At 64.6% G+C, this 13934-nt stretch overlaps 1 protein-coding gene across 1 annotated transcript in view; it reads left to right on the top strand.

The window, feature by feature from the left end:
* Positions 1-1959: 1959 nt before the first annotated feature.
* Positions 1960-13934, top strand: part of IGSF9B (immunoglobulin superfamily member 9B) — a 70937-nt gene continuing 58962 nt past the window's right edge. Inside the window, 2 exon segments of the mRNA XM_058289493.1 lie at positions 1960-2122; positions 12914-13111. Of these exon segments, the coding sequence (XP_058145476.1) occupies positions 2059-2122; positions 12914-13111 (262 nt within the window). The 5' untranslated portion in view covers positions 1960-2058.

Raw genomic sequence — 13934 nt, 5'->3', positions numbered from 1 at the left:
AAGCAACTTGTCCCAACAACTGGCCCAACGCAGATTCTACAAAGAGGTCTTGTGGGACCAATAAGGAGGTAAGAAGTGAACGGCAAGAGTGGGCTGGGGCTGGAGCTGCTGCTGCCAAGTATGATTGGGAGTTAGTGCATTAGTGAGGTCCTAGAGCTCCCAACCCACTTCTTAGCCCTATGAAGGCATCTTGACAGAGCAAGAGAACGTAAAGCAGAGGCGCAGGGAGAGTTCTACATCTTGAGTAGGTTTGTATTAAGAGGAGTGGGTGGGTAGAGGAGGTGGTTCTTCCAGAGCTCTGATCCTCCATGTTATATCCAGATGCTGGAACTTGAAGCTCAGCCTGAATGCTGCTGGGGAGGGGTGTGTGTGTGTGTGTGTGTGTGTGTGTGTGTGTGGTGTTGGTGGGAGTGGGCTAGAGGGAGGCAGGGTGGTTCCCCAGCTTCCCACCTTGTGATTGGCAGTGAGCTAAGAAGGTAGGGTTTCAGAGAGGACAGTTCCTCTAGTCTTCAAGACCCCTTTAGATGTGAGTGTATGTGTGTGTGTTCCCAGGAGCAAGTCTCCTTCTAGTTCTTTTGGGAGCTGCATGCCCTAGAGCCAGAGCTTTGTGGCTAATGAGTGCTTTGAGAGTGAAATTCCTGAGCTACCCCTGCGTCTCTCTTCCTTGGCCAAGGGCCCATCCTAGGGAGTGCCTCTCTCTACTGCTTTCACTCCTTGAAAGAACAAGAAGCATCTTCAATGCAGCCTGAGAATGCTAGTGTGAGGTGACTGTTCGTAGTAGATGTTTCCATGACACTCCTATATTCCTTCTGCAAATTCAACCGCATTAAGGGGAGGGGCTGGGGAGAGGCTAGCCGGAGAGATGGGGGACTACGGAGACCGTTGCGTTGCCTCACCTGGCTTCCTTTCTAGGAACAGGAGCCGACCTCCCTCTTTCCCTGGGTCCCCTCCATGCCCGACTCCCAGCTGCCCCTGCCCCCGTGCATCTGTTGGCAGCTGCTGAGTAAGGCCAGGCTCTGAGTAAGGTAAGAGGAGGAAACAAGTGCAGGAGGAGGCGGCCCTTTTTAGGAGAAACGGAAAAAATTTAAAAAACTTGCAGTGCTCAAAGTTGAGATTTAGTGATGATGAGCAATGATGACCTGCTCGGGGGCGGAAGTGCGTGCGTAGGTCTGTTCCAGAGGGGTCCGTGGCCCCCTCGCAGCTGAGCCAATCATGACTCATTCTCAATCTTAGCGACTTTCAGAGGTCATGCTAGTCATCCCCCTGCCTTCGGGGTGGATGGAGCCTAAACTTAACATCACGTTTTGGGGTGGGGGGCTGCTCCGACCGAAGCCCGTGTGTGGCGGGGAGTGGGGATGGGGAGGCCGCGCGGGATCCCTCTGGAAAGATCTCCGGCAAAGGACGTCCCCAGCCTGCCCGGGCTGCCCATTCCCGGGTTCCCCCAGCACTCAATCAGCACCGATCTCCTGGGAACTGCTTTTCGCAGGGTGGAAACCGGGCGCTGGGCTCCCCGGGCGGGCAGGGGCCCGGTCCTCTCAGTCCCGTCGGGGGAGGGGAGACGCCCAGGGTCCCGGGAGCCAGGCCCGGAACTTGCCCCGCAGCGCGAGCCGCGAGCAGAGCCGCGGAGCGCGGCCGCTCTCGCCATCCCTGGCAATGCGCATGATTCTGCGGCGCTGCGATCGCCACACTCCAACGCACCTTGAAAACGGGGCTCGTCTCCTGCGCGGCGCGACGGGCAGGCGCGCAGGCCAATCGGGCCCGGGCGGGGCGCGCGGCGGCCAATGGGCGCGCGACGGGGGCGGCCCGAGCTCAGAAATGGGCTCCGGGGGGCCGGGCAGCCGGCAGTGTGCGGGGCCGCGGCGCCGGGCGGACGGGCGGGCGAGCTGCGGCGGCGGCGGCGGCTGCGCGGGACATGGGGGGCGCGCGGGCCGCGCTGCGGGAGGACGCGCGCAGGCCGTGAGCAGCCCGCCGCGCCCACTCTCCGGGCTCGCTGCTAGCGGCGCGGGCGGCAGCAGCTCTGCGATGGGATGACGCGCTCGGCGGGCGGGCGGCTCTACTATGATTTGCTATGTGGCCACTTTGGTAGCAAGTGTGCTCGGCGCCGCGGGGCTCGCGGCTCAAGGTGAGTTGAAGTGCAGCGCCCCCGGGCCCCGGGCCCCCGGCCCGCGCGCCCTGCCCGCCGAGCCCCGACTCAGGGCAGGGCGCGCGGGCTCCGCTGGCAGCGCGCCGAGAGCCCGGCGCCGGGCTCCGAGGACGTGCGGGCCGTCCGCCTCCCGCCCCGGGCCGCCTCCCGGAGCCCTGCGGCGCAGACGGCCCTCCTGGCGTGGCTCGGGGAGTTGGCGGTCAGCCGGCCGGCCACCCCGGCCCGCTCTCGCCCCGCAGCGCCTGCCCTTCTAGTACCCCGGCCGGGAGGACCCGCGGTGCCCGCACACCGGCGCCCCTCCGGGCCGTACCCGCCTCGGCCTCCGGGGTCGGGGCCTCTGGTGGCCTTGGCGAGGGGCGCACTGAGCCCGGAGGAAGAAAAGAGCATATGAGGCTGGGGTCCCCAGGCGACCTGGAGCAGTGGCCGTGTTGTCGCCCTGATAGGCGCCCATGCCCAGCCCTCTGCCCCCGGCCGGGCCGAAGTCCCCCGGGAGCCCCATGGCTCAGCACGCGCACACCCCGCCCCTCCCGTCGGGAAGCGGGCCGGCTGCGGGTGGAGGGGTTGTCCCGGCCGGATCTCCCGGTGGAGGTGGGATCTCCCTAATCTCTCTTAGCCCCCTGGAGCTGGAGTGGGGGGCGGTGTAGGGACGAAGACAGAGAGTTGGGGGATGCGAGCGCGCGGGCTTTTGCTTTGCAGCGGGCAAAGCGCCCCACAAGCCTCTGGGTGGCTCCCCAGCTCTCGGCCCTTGTATGGAAGTCGGAGCGGAGCCTGGAGGGCTCCAGGACTCCCAGCTCACGGTGTTCAGCGCGCAGACACCACCCGGCTGCGGGCAAGTTCACCTAGCCGGCAGGAGATGGCCGCGGGGAGAAAGGGCCGGGGGGCGGGCTCAAGTCCACGGGCAGGACCCTTCAGCCGCGAAGCCCCGCCAGGGCGCTAGCCGGAGGCGTCTTTTACGGGGTCCCCTCACCTTGTCTGGGGATATGGTGGGGACAGGGAGGATGAGGAGGATTTGAGAAAGTTTCGGAATGGAATATTTCCTTTACTATTGTGGGGGGGGGGTGCTGAGACAGAACGGGAGGAGGGCGAAGGGAAGGGCGATTTGGCGAAGTGGGATGTAGCTCTGGATGATTTGAAAACTCCACTTCTCAGGTGGGGAAGCAGAGACCAGACTGAGTGCGAAGCTTAGGGGCTGGGGCTGGGCGTGAGGGGGCAGGGTTCGTGCTTGAGAATTGACTCCCTCGCCTCAGCGCTCCTTCCAGCCGGTTCCTGCTCGCATTCCCGTGCCCTTACTTTCCTCCCCTCTCTGTTTGGTATGTTCCTGCTGTGGGACTGTTGCTGAAAGCACAAGAGGATGTGCTGGGGTCTTTGAACAGGAAAGAGACAGACAGGGAAGGGAGGCTCAGAAACAGCCTCCAGACCGGAGAAGCCAGGGTGGGGGCAATGGACTTTTTGCAAGTTTAAGCACAGAATAAAGGAAGACGGGTTTATACTGCACCAGTACATAGGATGGTAAGACAGAAGGAAGGACTTCCCAGCATTGAGGCTTATCGGGCATGAAGGATATATGTCTTCTTTCTGGGTGCTTATGTCTTCTGTCTGGGGTGGACTGATGTGCAGCCAAGCCTGGAGGCCGGGGACTGACCTTGGAGGTCCTTTGAACCTGACGTGCCTCAGTGTGTGTGATTGGGGCCCCAGGTCTGGAGTCCCATATCTGGATGCCGCCTGGCTCTGCCCCTCGCTGGACCTGTGACCTTGGGCAAGGTGCTCCATCTCTCGAATGTCCCCTGCCTCAGTGGAAAGTGGCATTAACAATGCTTGTAGACATTCGTGCTGTAAAGAAATGAGTGGCTGCCTGTGAGATAGTAAGTGCTCAGTACATGCTAACGTTTTAATTTATTGCTGTTGTGATGATTTCGTCTCTGGGATTCCAGAGCCCTGTCTTGATTTCTTCGCTGGGGTCCTGTGGGGCAAGGGAAGCTGGGAGGAAGTGCGAGGGCTGCCCGTTTATCTGGAGAGACCTGCAGAGCTGAGCCCCCCCCTCCCTTCAAGGGCTGACCTTGTCTGGGGAGAACCCCTTGTTCCTTTGCATGCAGGGAGACGTGGGAAGGTGTGCAGGCCTCCGGGCTGCTTGGGAACCCTTTGAATGATCTGCCATGCTGGGGTTTTGTCCGTGGCCAGAGGGGGGATGCAGGGAGCCGGCGTGGACTGCATCCCTGCCACCCAGGGAAGGGCAGGGGGGCCCGTGCAGCAGCTCAGCCGGATTTTGATACTGCTGAGGCTCTGGGGAGGCTCGGTGGCCCTGCCCCAGCAGAGGTGACCTCCTGGGGAGGGTGGGGTGGTCCCCTGAGGCCGAGGTTGGGATTCCCAGGGGGAGGGACTTTGAGATGCCACTCGTTGGGTTTGTTGAAAGTCAGGCCACTCAAGTGCAGAGGTGAAGGAGGGGTGACCCCTTTGGGGTGTTGGGCTGGGACCTAGTAAAGTCAGCTCAGAAGTTTGCTTGGAGGACCTGTGGTTGGGGGCAGAGGTAGGAACAGGGTGGTCCTGGGGCTGGGAGGGGACCGAGGCGATGGGAGGGGTTGGGAGGTCGTGGGGAAAGAAGGCCTGGGGGTGGTTGTGTCTGGAGGATGGAGACTGGCATCTCAGCACCCCAGATCTGTGTCCCCCAAGCTGGGGGCTTCCCCACTCTGCAGGGGTCCTGGGCCACACTCCTGGCCTCTGGGCCTCAGGGAGAGGAGGAGATCGCCTGGACCTTTATTCCAAAGGCTGTACCCCCGTCCTCCAGTCCTGAGGTTGGACTATCCGAGGGTCGTGCCCCAAGTATCATGGGGTGCTGTCGTCCTGCTGGGAGCGGGACCACTGCCTTTTCCTCTCTGCCTCACCTTGGTAAACCCCTTCCTTTTGGCAGTGGGGGAGACTGCCAAAAGGCCCTCACAGGCAGCCTGTCAGCTGAGAGGGACTTGGCCTGCAAGTGGCAAAGGTGCGGGCGCGCGTGTTTGCGTGTGCAGGCCCAGGCGTGCTGGAGGCAGGGGAGTGTCTGCAGCCGGTGCCCTGTGCTGGAGAGGCGCTGGGTCAGAAAGGGCATGGCCGAGGGGCGGTGGGGAGGATCCGCTTTCTGCTGCTGGCCTGTGGCCAATGCGAGCTGGCCTTGGCGCTGGCAGGCCCTGGAGCCGGGGTGGTTTCATGTTAGGGCTCTAAGACAGAAAGCCAGCCTCCGGGTCCCCCGGGGAGCAGAAGCTGCCTGGCTGCAGAGACGCCGAAGGCCAGCCCCTTTCCGCCACTCCATCCGGGTGCCCTGCCCTGCCACGGTGCCTGGTTCTGCTCTCACCCCAGCCGGGGCACTGGCCACGCGGCCTCCCGGGCTGCCTGGGGCCCTCTCTCAGGCTGGCAGGGGGCCCACCTCCACCACAGTCCCCTTGGCTGTGCCCGTGGATGGGCTGGGGGTGGGGGAGAGCCCCTGGGGGGCTCGGTGGGGATGCAACAGTGGCTCTCTTTTGTGAAAGTCTTCTCTGCACCCCTTCCATAGTGTGGCCTTCATAGCCTGGAGATCAGGGGCCCAGGAGAGAGGAGACCTTTGTCTGCTGCTGAGGGTGGGCTAAGCAGCTGGTTTGACGAGTGGGCCTGAATGGTAAAAAGAGCTCTAATTGGTGAGAGCTCCCAGCTGTCCACAGAGGGGGGGTGTGTGCACGTGTGTGTGTGTACTTGGGCGCACATGTGCATATGCCTGTGCATGCACACGTGGACGGGCTGTGGCGGGACAGGGAGGTCCTTGAAGAGGGGTCTGCGTGCACAGGTGGGTCCTCTCCGAGTGCCCTGACCTGGCTCTCCCTCTTCCTCCTCTCATCGTCATCCTGCTCCTAAGTCTGGATGGCCTGGAAGCTTCCAGAGTTGGAGGCCCCAGCCCCAGAGGTGGACTGAGGAACACTTGAGGCCCCAGAGGGGATGGGGGCGAGAAAGCCTGTGTGTGGGGGTGCCATCAGCGGCACGGCTTCCGGGGAGGCGGGCCCCTGCCCCAGGTCGAGAGGGACCACCCCTGAGTGGGTGGGGCGGATGCTGAGGGTGGCGGGGCGGCTCCGGCCCCCGTCTGGGGCGCTGCCCCTGGGTGCCACCGGCAGCTGACCTAGTTTTCTTCGGAACCCTCCTGCTTTTCTCTTTTCTCATGTGAATAAGCAGGGACTGGCGAACGGGGCAGAGCCTCCGTGAGGGTTTGGGCCGGGGATGGGAGGGAGGCCCTCTGGTTGGGAAGCCCCTCTGGGGCTGCCCTCACTCCCCCTGCCCCTGTGCACCCCATCTGGCCACATAGACTTCGCAGACAGGGGCATGCACCCCACGTGTGTCGCCCTGGGGGCGTTTCTTTGGCACCAGTCGGATCTCCCAACTGCTTGAGCGTGTCTGTCCGGTCCCCTTCCCGGAGGCGCGGGCCTGGGCTGCCTTGGGTCCCACGTGGGCGTGCGGCGCAGGCCAAGGGAGGACGGGAGGCTGGGCTGGTTGGGTGGGGCAGGGCTCTTTGGCTGCGACTGAGGAAGGGAGGGGCGCTGGGGCCGAGGAGCAGATGTCCGTCTTGTGGGCTCCCAAGGAGAGGCCTTGGGAAGGCCAGCCAAGCCGAGAGTGGGTGGAGGCCCAGGAGCATCTCCGTGGCCGCGGGGAGCCCAGCACCACGGGTTGGGAGAGGCGCCCCTCCAGGCCCTCGCAGGGGTCCCGGCCAGGGCCATGCTCAGGCCTGCTCGGCCTCTGGCTGCCGAGCCCACAGACTGCAGGCGCTGGTGCAGGCCCTGGAAGGGTGCGGCCTTCTCCTCTGGGCAGCCCTGGAGGGGGGCCGGGGGTTCCCTCCTGGACGTGGAGGCCGCCAGGGTGGCCCCCCGCGCCCTGCCTCCCGGAGGGACGAGCAGGGGCTTGGACCCACCGCCACCTCGCCCCCTCCTCGCTTTCAGAGTGCAGCGGCCGTGCTCCGGGTGGAGGGCGTTCCGCCCCCGCTTCCCGCGCGCTGCCCCTCAGGCGCCTCCCCCACTTTGGGGGAGCCCCGAGTTTGCTGGTTTCCCGGGATCTCCTGGCGCCTCCCGGCGTGTCGAGGAGGAGGGATTGGGGGCGATTGGGGGCTGTGCCTGTTTTTGGACTCCGCAGGGATTATTTTTAGGCCGGCAGATGGAGGTGGCGGTGGCTGTCGCTGGTATTATTAGACAGCGGGCCCCAGGGCTGGGAGTCTGGAGCCTGGAGGAGGAGGAGGAGGCCCCAGGAGGCTGCACTAACGAGGCTGGAGGCCGGCACTCACGCCACGCCGCCCGCTCGCAGCCCGCCAGCCTGGCCCTCGGGCCCAGCCGCTGCCCAGAGTGTAGCATCCCCTCCCCCAGGGTCAGCTGCCCCAGGGACGGGCCCACCCCTCAGCCTGGTCTGTCTTTCTTGGCCACAGGGCTCAGGACTTCTGTAACTGAATCGGCTAGACTGTGGGGTGGGAAGGGCCAGCCTCTGAGCTGGGGCCTCAAGAGAAGGGGGGCACTGTTCCCTGGGAACCCGGGGGGGGGGGGCGCTTGGTTTCCCTGTGTGCCACCAGGGTGCAGTGGCCTCCTAGAGCAGAGGCCAGGAGGACCCAGGAGCTCGGACTCGGACCCTGACCCACCACCTGTGACCTGCGCCAGGTCCCTCCACCTCCCAGTTTGCTGGGGTGAAAGGGGAGAGCGTGGGGCTTCTATCTGGTGAGCGTCGGTGTCCCACGCTGAGCCCACAGCCGAGTATGCAGTGGGCGTTTAAAGTGTGCTAGGTCTGCCCAGCAGCCCAGGTTTCCTGTGTGCTCCTGTGGAGCCTGAGTTTCCCGGCATGGCCCCTCCCCGCCCAGCCCTTTCCCGGGAAGAGCCCCAGGCTCGGCGTGTGGCATGCGGGCTCTGTGCCCGCAGGCGGCAGTGGGATGCGGGCTCTGTGCCCACAGGCGTGCAGTGGCAGCCCTCACTCGGCTGCCCACTGGGCGCCACCTGGCCCTGGGAGCTGGAGCGCCGTGCCCTGTGGCCTCCCCAAAAGGTCAGCTGGCCGGCAGGGGCCGCCTCCCCTTCCAGGGTGGACCAGCTCCAGAGCGGGCTGGGCAGATCCCCAAGCTGCCGATTGACTGTTTCCTGCCTGCTCTGAAAAGCACGTGGGAAACCACAGCTTCTTGTGGCCTTTTTCCTACGGCCCCCCCCACCCCTGCCTGCCAACACCTGGCAGCCTTGGAGGGACAAGTTCAGCAGATTTCTCTTGGGCTGCCGCAGGCTTGTGTGGTGGACGGAGTGTCTGGGGGTGTTTTCCCCTCCCACCACCCCCAGGTCACTAGGCATCTTCTCCCCCCAACTCCTTCCTTCCTGCCCCTCCTGCCCTGGCCCAGCCTTGACTCTGTCTTCCCCTCCTGGTAATGGGGACTTCGGAAGTCTGTGTCCCTGTGTCCCCGGAGTCCTGTCCTCCACGCCTTTCTCTGCCTGCTGCTCCCTGCCCTGCCCGTCTCTCTCGGCTGGCTCCCCCAAGGCCGGCTTGGCTCATGCTCTTTGCTGCCTCCCTTGCCTCCCCACTGGTTTCCTGAATCCTTCAGCTGCTCTGAGTGGCTCTGGCATCCTCATGGGTGTGATCCCTCCGTCTCTCTGCCACCAAGCCCCCTTTACTGCCAGCCTGCCTACTGCACTCAGCTTATTTGGGGAGGGGAGTGACTTGTGTGTGTGTGTGTTGAGCTTTTCTGGAGGAAGTGTTTTATTCGACATACTTTGGCTCGGAAAGGATTGGGCTCGGGGAGAAGTGCCTGTGGGTGACGGAGTGGGAGAACATGCCGTGTGTGTGTCCATGTGTGTGTGCCGTGAGGAGATGAGGAAAAACTGATAAATATTTTAGGATTCAGGAAGCCAGGAGGGGCTGGGCCGTGGGCCCCCCCTGCCTGCTCTCTTTTTGGGAAACTCCGTCTCGTTCCGTCCCGTTTGCCATCGGGGGGATGTGTCCCTCGCCCTGTGCCCTCTCTGGAGCTGCTTTGCCCTGCCTGGAAGGGCCCTTGAGAAGACATGCAGGTGGGCGCTTGCCTGCCTGGGAGGTGGTCCCGGGGTTGGGTGCTCCGAGCGCAGCGCAGGGGCTGGAGACCCTTGGAGCCTTCCCCGTTGCCGGGGAAGGTGTGAACGCTGCTGCTTATTGCCCATGCAGTGAGAATGAGGCAGAGAGGTGCAAATGAGCAGCCAGCTGGTGGAACCATGTCACCTGTCACTGCCAGGCCACCCTTCTTGCCGGCCCGTCTCCTGGCACTGCCCCCCCAGCCCTGGCCTCCAGGCCAGAACCTCACTGCCAGCAGCCCAGCAGTGCCTGGCTGTTTCTCCCAGGCCTCCTTACCCGGCCCCAGGCCCTAGGGGAGAGCCCCGGAAGGGGCCACCCTCCGCCCTGCCTCCTCTGCTTCCCAGGTAACCTGGCACCTCCTTTGTCCCCAGGCTCCTGCGTTTTCTCTCTTGGTTCCCTCACGAGTGTGCTGCAGACATGCACACACGCTCACACACATTCTTGTGCAGGGTGCTGTCTGTGCACCCGCCCTTCTCCTGTTCCCTCAGGGCCCCTGCGGCTTGCCCCCTCCTCCTGGGCCGGCAGCAGCCTTTGTGCTCCCGGATGCTGGGAGGGGGCCAGGAGGCAGCCTGGTGCCTACCTAGCGGCCCCTGGGGTTGTGGGGAAGGGGAGGCTGCCCTGGGCCCTCTCCATGCTTTCCTCCAGGGCCTGGGATTCAAACTTAGCCTGAAGGGAGGTGGTGGTGGGACTTGGGAAACCTGCTGGGGCCTCAGGCAGGTGAGTACCATACTCTGCTCTCCTCCAAAAATACTCTGTGATCTTAGCTCTTTCTCTAGAAAACAGTGATGTCACCAGTAGCCAATCAGCTTCTTGAAGGGCTTGCCTCCTCCTCCTTTTGCAACTTGCAGGGAAGGAGAGGGAGGGAGGGAGGGGGGAGGGGGAGAGCCAGAGACACAGACACACAGACGGCTTCCTGCAGACCCGGAGAGACACACACTCATAGACACACAGCACACAGACATGCGTGCCGAGGTGGTGGCCTGTCCCCGTGCGGGAAAGCAGGGCTCCCTCCCTCTGCGCAGGCAGGCAGGTCGCCATGCATAGTGCCCCCCCCCAAAGGCTGACAGAGACTGGCAAGGAGACAGGATGCCTGAAGAGTGGGAGCTCGAGACAGAGATGGGGAGACACGATGATGAGAGCCAGAGAGGGAGAGAGACAGAGAGGCAGAGCAGGGGGAGAGAGGGGGAGGAGCAGAGAGATGGAGGAAGGAAGGGGGGAGATGGACATTGAAAGAGACTAGAAGAGAGCAAGAGAGCAAGAGAGAAGAGGGAGAGAGGGAGACAGAGTGGGGGGAGGGGAGATGGGGGAGGGGCAGAAAGGGAGAAGGAGAGGCACTGAGTGGGGGAGAGGCAGAGAGGGAAACACTGAGTGGGGGGGGAGAGGCAGAGACATTGAGGGGGGGAGAGGCAGAGACATTGAGTGGGGGGCAGAGAGGGAGACACTGAGTGGGGGGAGAGGCAGAGAGAGACACTGAGTGGGGGAGAGGCAAAGAGAGACACTGAGTGGGGGAGAGGCAGAGAGGGAGACACTGAGTGGGGGGAGAGGCAGAGAGGGAGACACTGAGTGGGGGGAGAGGCAGAGAGAGACACTGAGTGGGGGAGAGGCAGAGAGGGAAACACTGAGTGGGGGGGAGAGGCAGAGAGAGACACTGAATGGGGGAGAGGCAGAGAGAGACACTGAGTGGGGGAGAGGCAGAGAGAGACACTGAGTGGGGGGAGAGGCAGAGAGGGAAACACTGAGTGGGGGGAGAGTCAGAGACACTGAGTGGAGGAGAGGCAGAGGGAGACACTGAGTGGGGGAGAGGCAGAGAGGGAGACACTGAGTGGGGGGAGAGGCAGAGAGAGACACTGAGTGGGGGAGAGGCGGAGAGGGAAACACTGAGTCAGGGGGGAGGCAGAGACACCATGTTGGGGGAGAGGCAGAGAGAGACACTGAATGGGGGAGAGGCAGAGAGAGACACTGCGTGGGGGAGAGGCAGAGAGGGAAACACTGAGTGGGGGGAGAGTCAGAGACACTGAGTGGGGGAAAGGCAGAGAGGGAGACACTGAGTAGGGGGAGAGGCAGAGAGGGAGACACTGAGTGGGAGGAGAGTCAGAGACACTGAGTGGGGGAAAGGCAGAGAGGGAGACACTGAGTGGGGGAGAGGCAAAGAGAGACACTGAGTGGGGGGAGAGGCAGAGAGGGAGACACTGAGTGGGGGAGAGGCAGAGAGGGAAACACTGAGTGGGGGGGAGAGGCAGAGACACCAAGTGGGGGAGAGGCAGAGAGAGACACTGAGTGGGGGAGAGGCAGAGAGAGACACTGAGTGGGGGAGAGGCAGAGAGGGAAACACTGAGTGGGGGGGGGGGGAGAGGCAGAGAGAGACACTGAGTGGGGGGAGAGGCAGACGCAGGTAGCCAGAGATTGGAGGCAGAAAGAAATGGTCAGGATCAGAAATACACGGGGTCAAACGAGAGGCGGCCGGGTGGCCACTGACACCCCGTGGGCACGGACACCCCGCGAGCACGGACACAGAGAGACAGGGCTCCCACCGGGGACGTCATCTCTGGGAGGGGTGCGGTGCGCTGCAGGCCGAGGGACCCGGCCGCGGCGGCTGCTGTCCTAGGTGCTGCCCGGATGCCCGGGTGCCCACACCAGCCGGGAGGGGACCGGGAGGTGCGTGGCCGAGGGGGGTGTGCGGGTGGGGGAAGGCTGGAGGGAAAGGCGCTTCTCCAGGCTGGCTCTCCCACTGGGAAGGAAGCTGGACAAGGTGACCTTGTGGGCCCGCCTGGGCGCAGGGGCCTGGGGTGGGAGGAGGGGCTGGCGGAAGGACGGCTGGGGGCAGGGTGCGCGGCTGGAGGGGAGTGGGGGCAGGGCGTGCCGCGGCGGGTTCTCTGCCCGCGCCCTGCCGGCCAGCCGGGGGGCCCCGTCCAGCTGTTCGCCGAGGTAGTCCTCTGTCTGGGGTGAGGCCGAGATCGGCCCAGGGGTCCCCCTCCCGGCCCCAGCCTCGGGGAGTTCCGGGGCTGCTGGAGCCTCTGGCTGGGCCTTGGCAGGTGGGGGGCCCGCGGCCCCTGGCCCTCCAGCCCTGCGCTCCGGGCCGCGGGCACGGTGCGGCGGAGGAGGGGCCCCGAGGCGCTCGGGCGCTTGCGGTTTCCCTGGCGCTGCCACGGGCAGCCGCCGCCGGCTTGTCAGGGATTCCCTGCTCCTTCGCGGAGTACTCTCGTTCTGCGCTGCTCGCATCAGGCCGGGCTGGGGGTGGGGCGCCGAAGGGTGGCGGGCTCCCCCCTCTCGGTTCCCAGGCCTGCAGGAAGCGTCCTGGTGCGGGAAGGATGCGCCGTGTTTGCAGTCTGCTGCGCGGGGGCAGGACGAGGTTCTCCCGGGAAGGCTCCGCCCACGCCTTCTCGGGCTCCGCAGACTCCTCGAGCTCGGGGGCTGCAGGAGGAGGGCACGGCTACACAGCCGGGCTTTGGGGTTGGGAGGGGAGATGGAAAAGAACCGCCTCACTTTCTCCTCCTCAGGGGTATGGACGCCTGGGGGCCCCCAGGGGACAGAGGCAGGGCTGGAGAAGGGGGTGTTTTCTGGGGGGTGCAGCGAGCGCCTCTTCGTGGAGGAGGAGGCGGGCGCCCAGGCCAACGGGAGGAGCTGGGGGCGCAGGGCGGGAGCCTTTCCTCTGGAAGGGGCCTGGGGCTGGGGAGGACCCCTCACTGTCCCCCCTCTGCCCCACCGTCTCCACCCCCCCGCCAGGTGCTCATGGCCTGCGAGAGGAGCCCGAGTTTGTGACCGCGCGCGCTGGCGAGAGCGTGGTGCTGCGATGCGACGTGATCCACCCGGTGACTGGACAGCCCCCGCCCTACGTCGTGGAGTGGTTCAAGTTCGGGGTCCCCATCCCCATCTTCATCAAGTTTGGCTACTACCCGCCCCACGTGGACCCCGAGTATGCAGGTGAGGAAGGCTCGGCCGCCGCCCTTGCGGGGCTCGGTGCGCGCACCCCTCGCTGTCGGCGCGACCTTCCGACGGTCCCAGCTCTGCGGCCGCCCTGCTCCTGCACCTGCTCCTGCACCTCTGGAGCTTCTTATCTTTTCCTGACTGGTCTGTGACCTCCGTTTCTCCCAGCCGCTGCCTCTTTCCTTCCATTCTCTTGACTCTGGGGGGTTTTCATGAAGCGGTGGGAGGAGAGGGGCTAGAAGCTAACGCAGTCCTGGAGCCTTTCCAAACAGCGCAGCCCAGGGCTGGAGGGAGGGCCACGGGAGGGGAGGAGGAGGCTGGAGACGGGCTTCCCGGGAGGAGAGCCCGGCGCTGGATGGGGCACACCTCTGCCAGGTGGGGCGCAGGCTGCTCCGTCTGGGTGCGCCCACTCCTTCCGCCTTGGGGCCTCACTTCCGTCCTCCTTCCCCACCCTGTTTGTCTGTCCCTGGCCTCCTGGCCGCCTCCTGGCCTGTTCGCCTCTTACTCTGCAATTACTCCTGGCACCGGTGCCCTCACTGTGTGACTCACAGCCGCCGCCTGCGGCCTGCGGAGAAGAGGGCGGCGGGGCGAGTGCGCGCGTGCTGGGGTTTAGAGGTGGAGGAAGCAGGCAGGACACCGCTCTTATCTTTCCTCGTGGCTTCCGAGCGCTGACTTGCATTTCCCCCGGAATGCCTCCCTTCCGCCGCTCCACCCCTGCATCGCGCTCTCTTTTTGGCCCTGGTTAATTTTGATAGTCTGGTTTTTCGGTGGATTGCCAGGGCCAAGTCAAAGAGGAAAGCGAGAGAGTGATCCTGGCTGG

The sequence above is a fragment of the Dasypus novemcinctus genome, chromosome 27 (genome assembly GCF_030445035.2).
Source record: "Dasypus novemcinctus isolate mDasNov1 chromosome 27, mDasNov1.1.hap2, whole genome shotgun sequence".
Lineage (NCBI taxonomy): Eukaryota > Metazoa > Chordata > Mammalia > Cingulata > Dasypodidae > Dasypus > Dasypus novemcinctus.
This window is presented reverse-complemented; position numbering and strand designations above follow the sequence as displayed.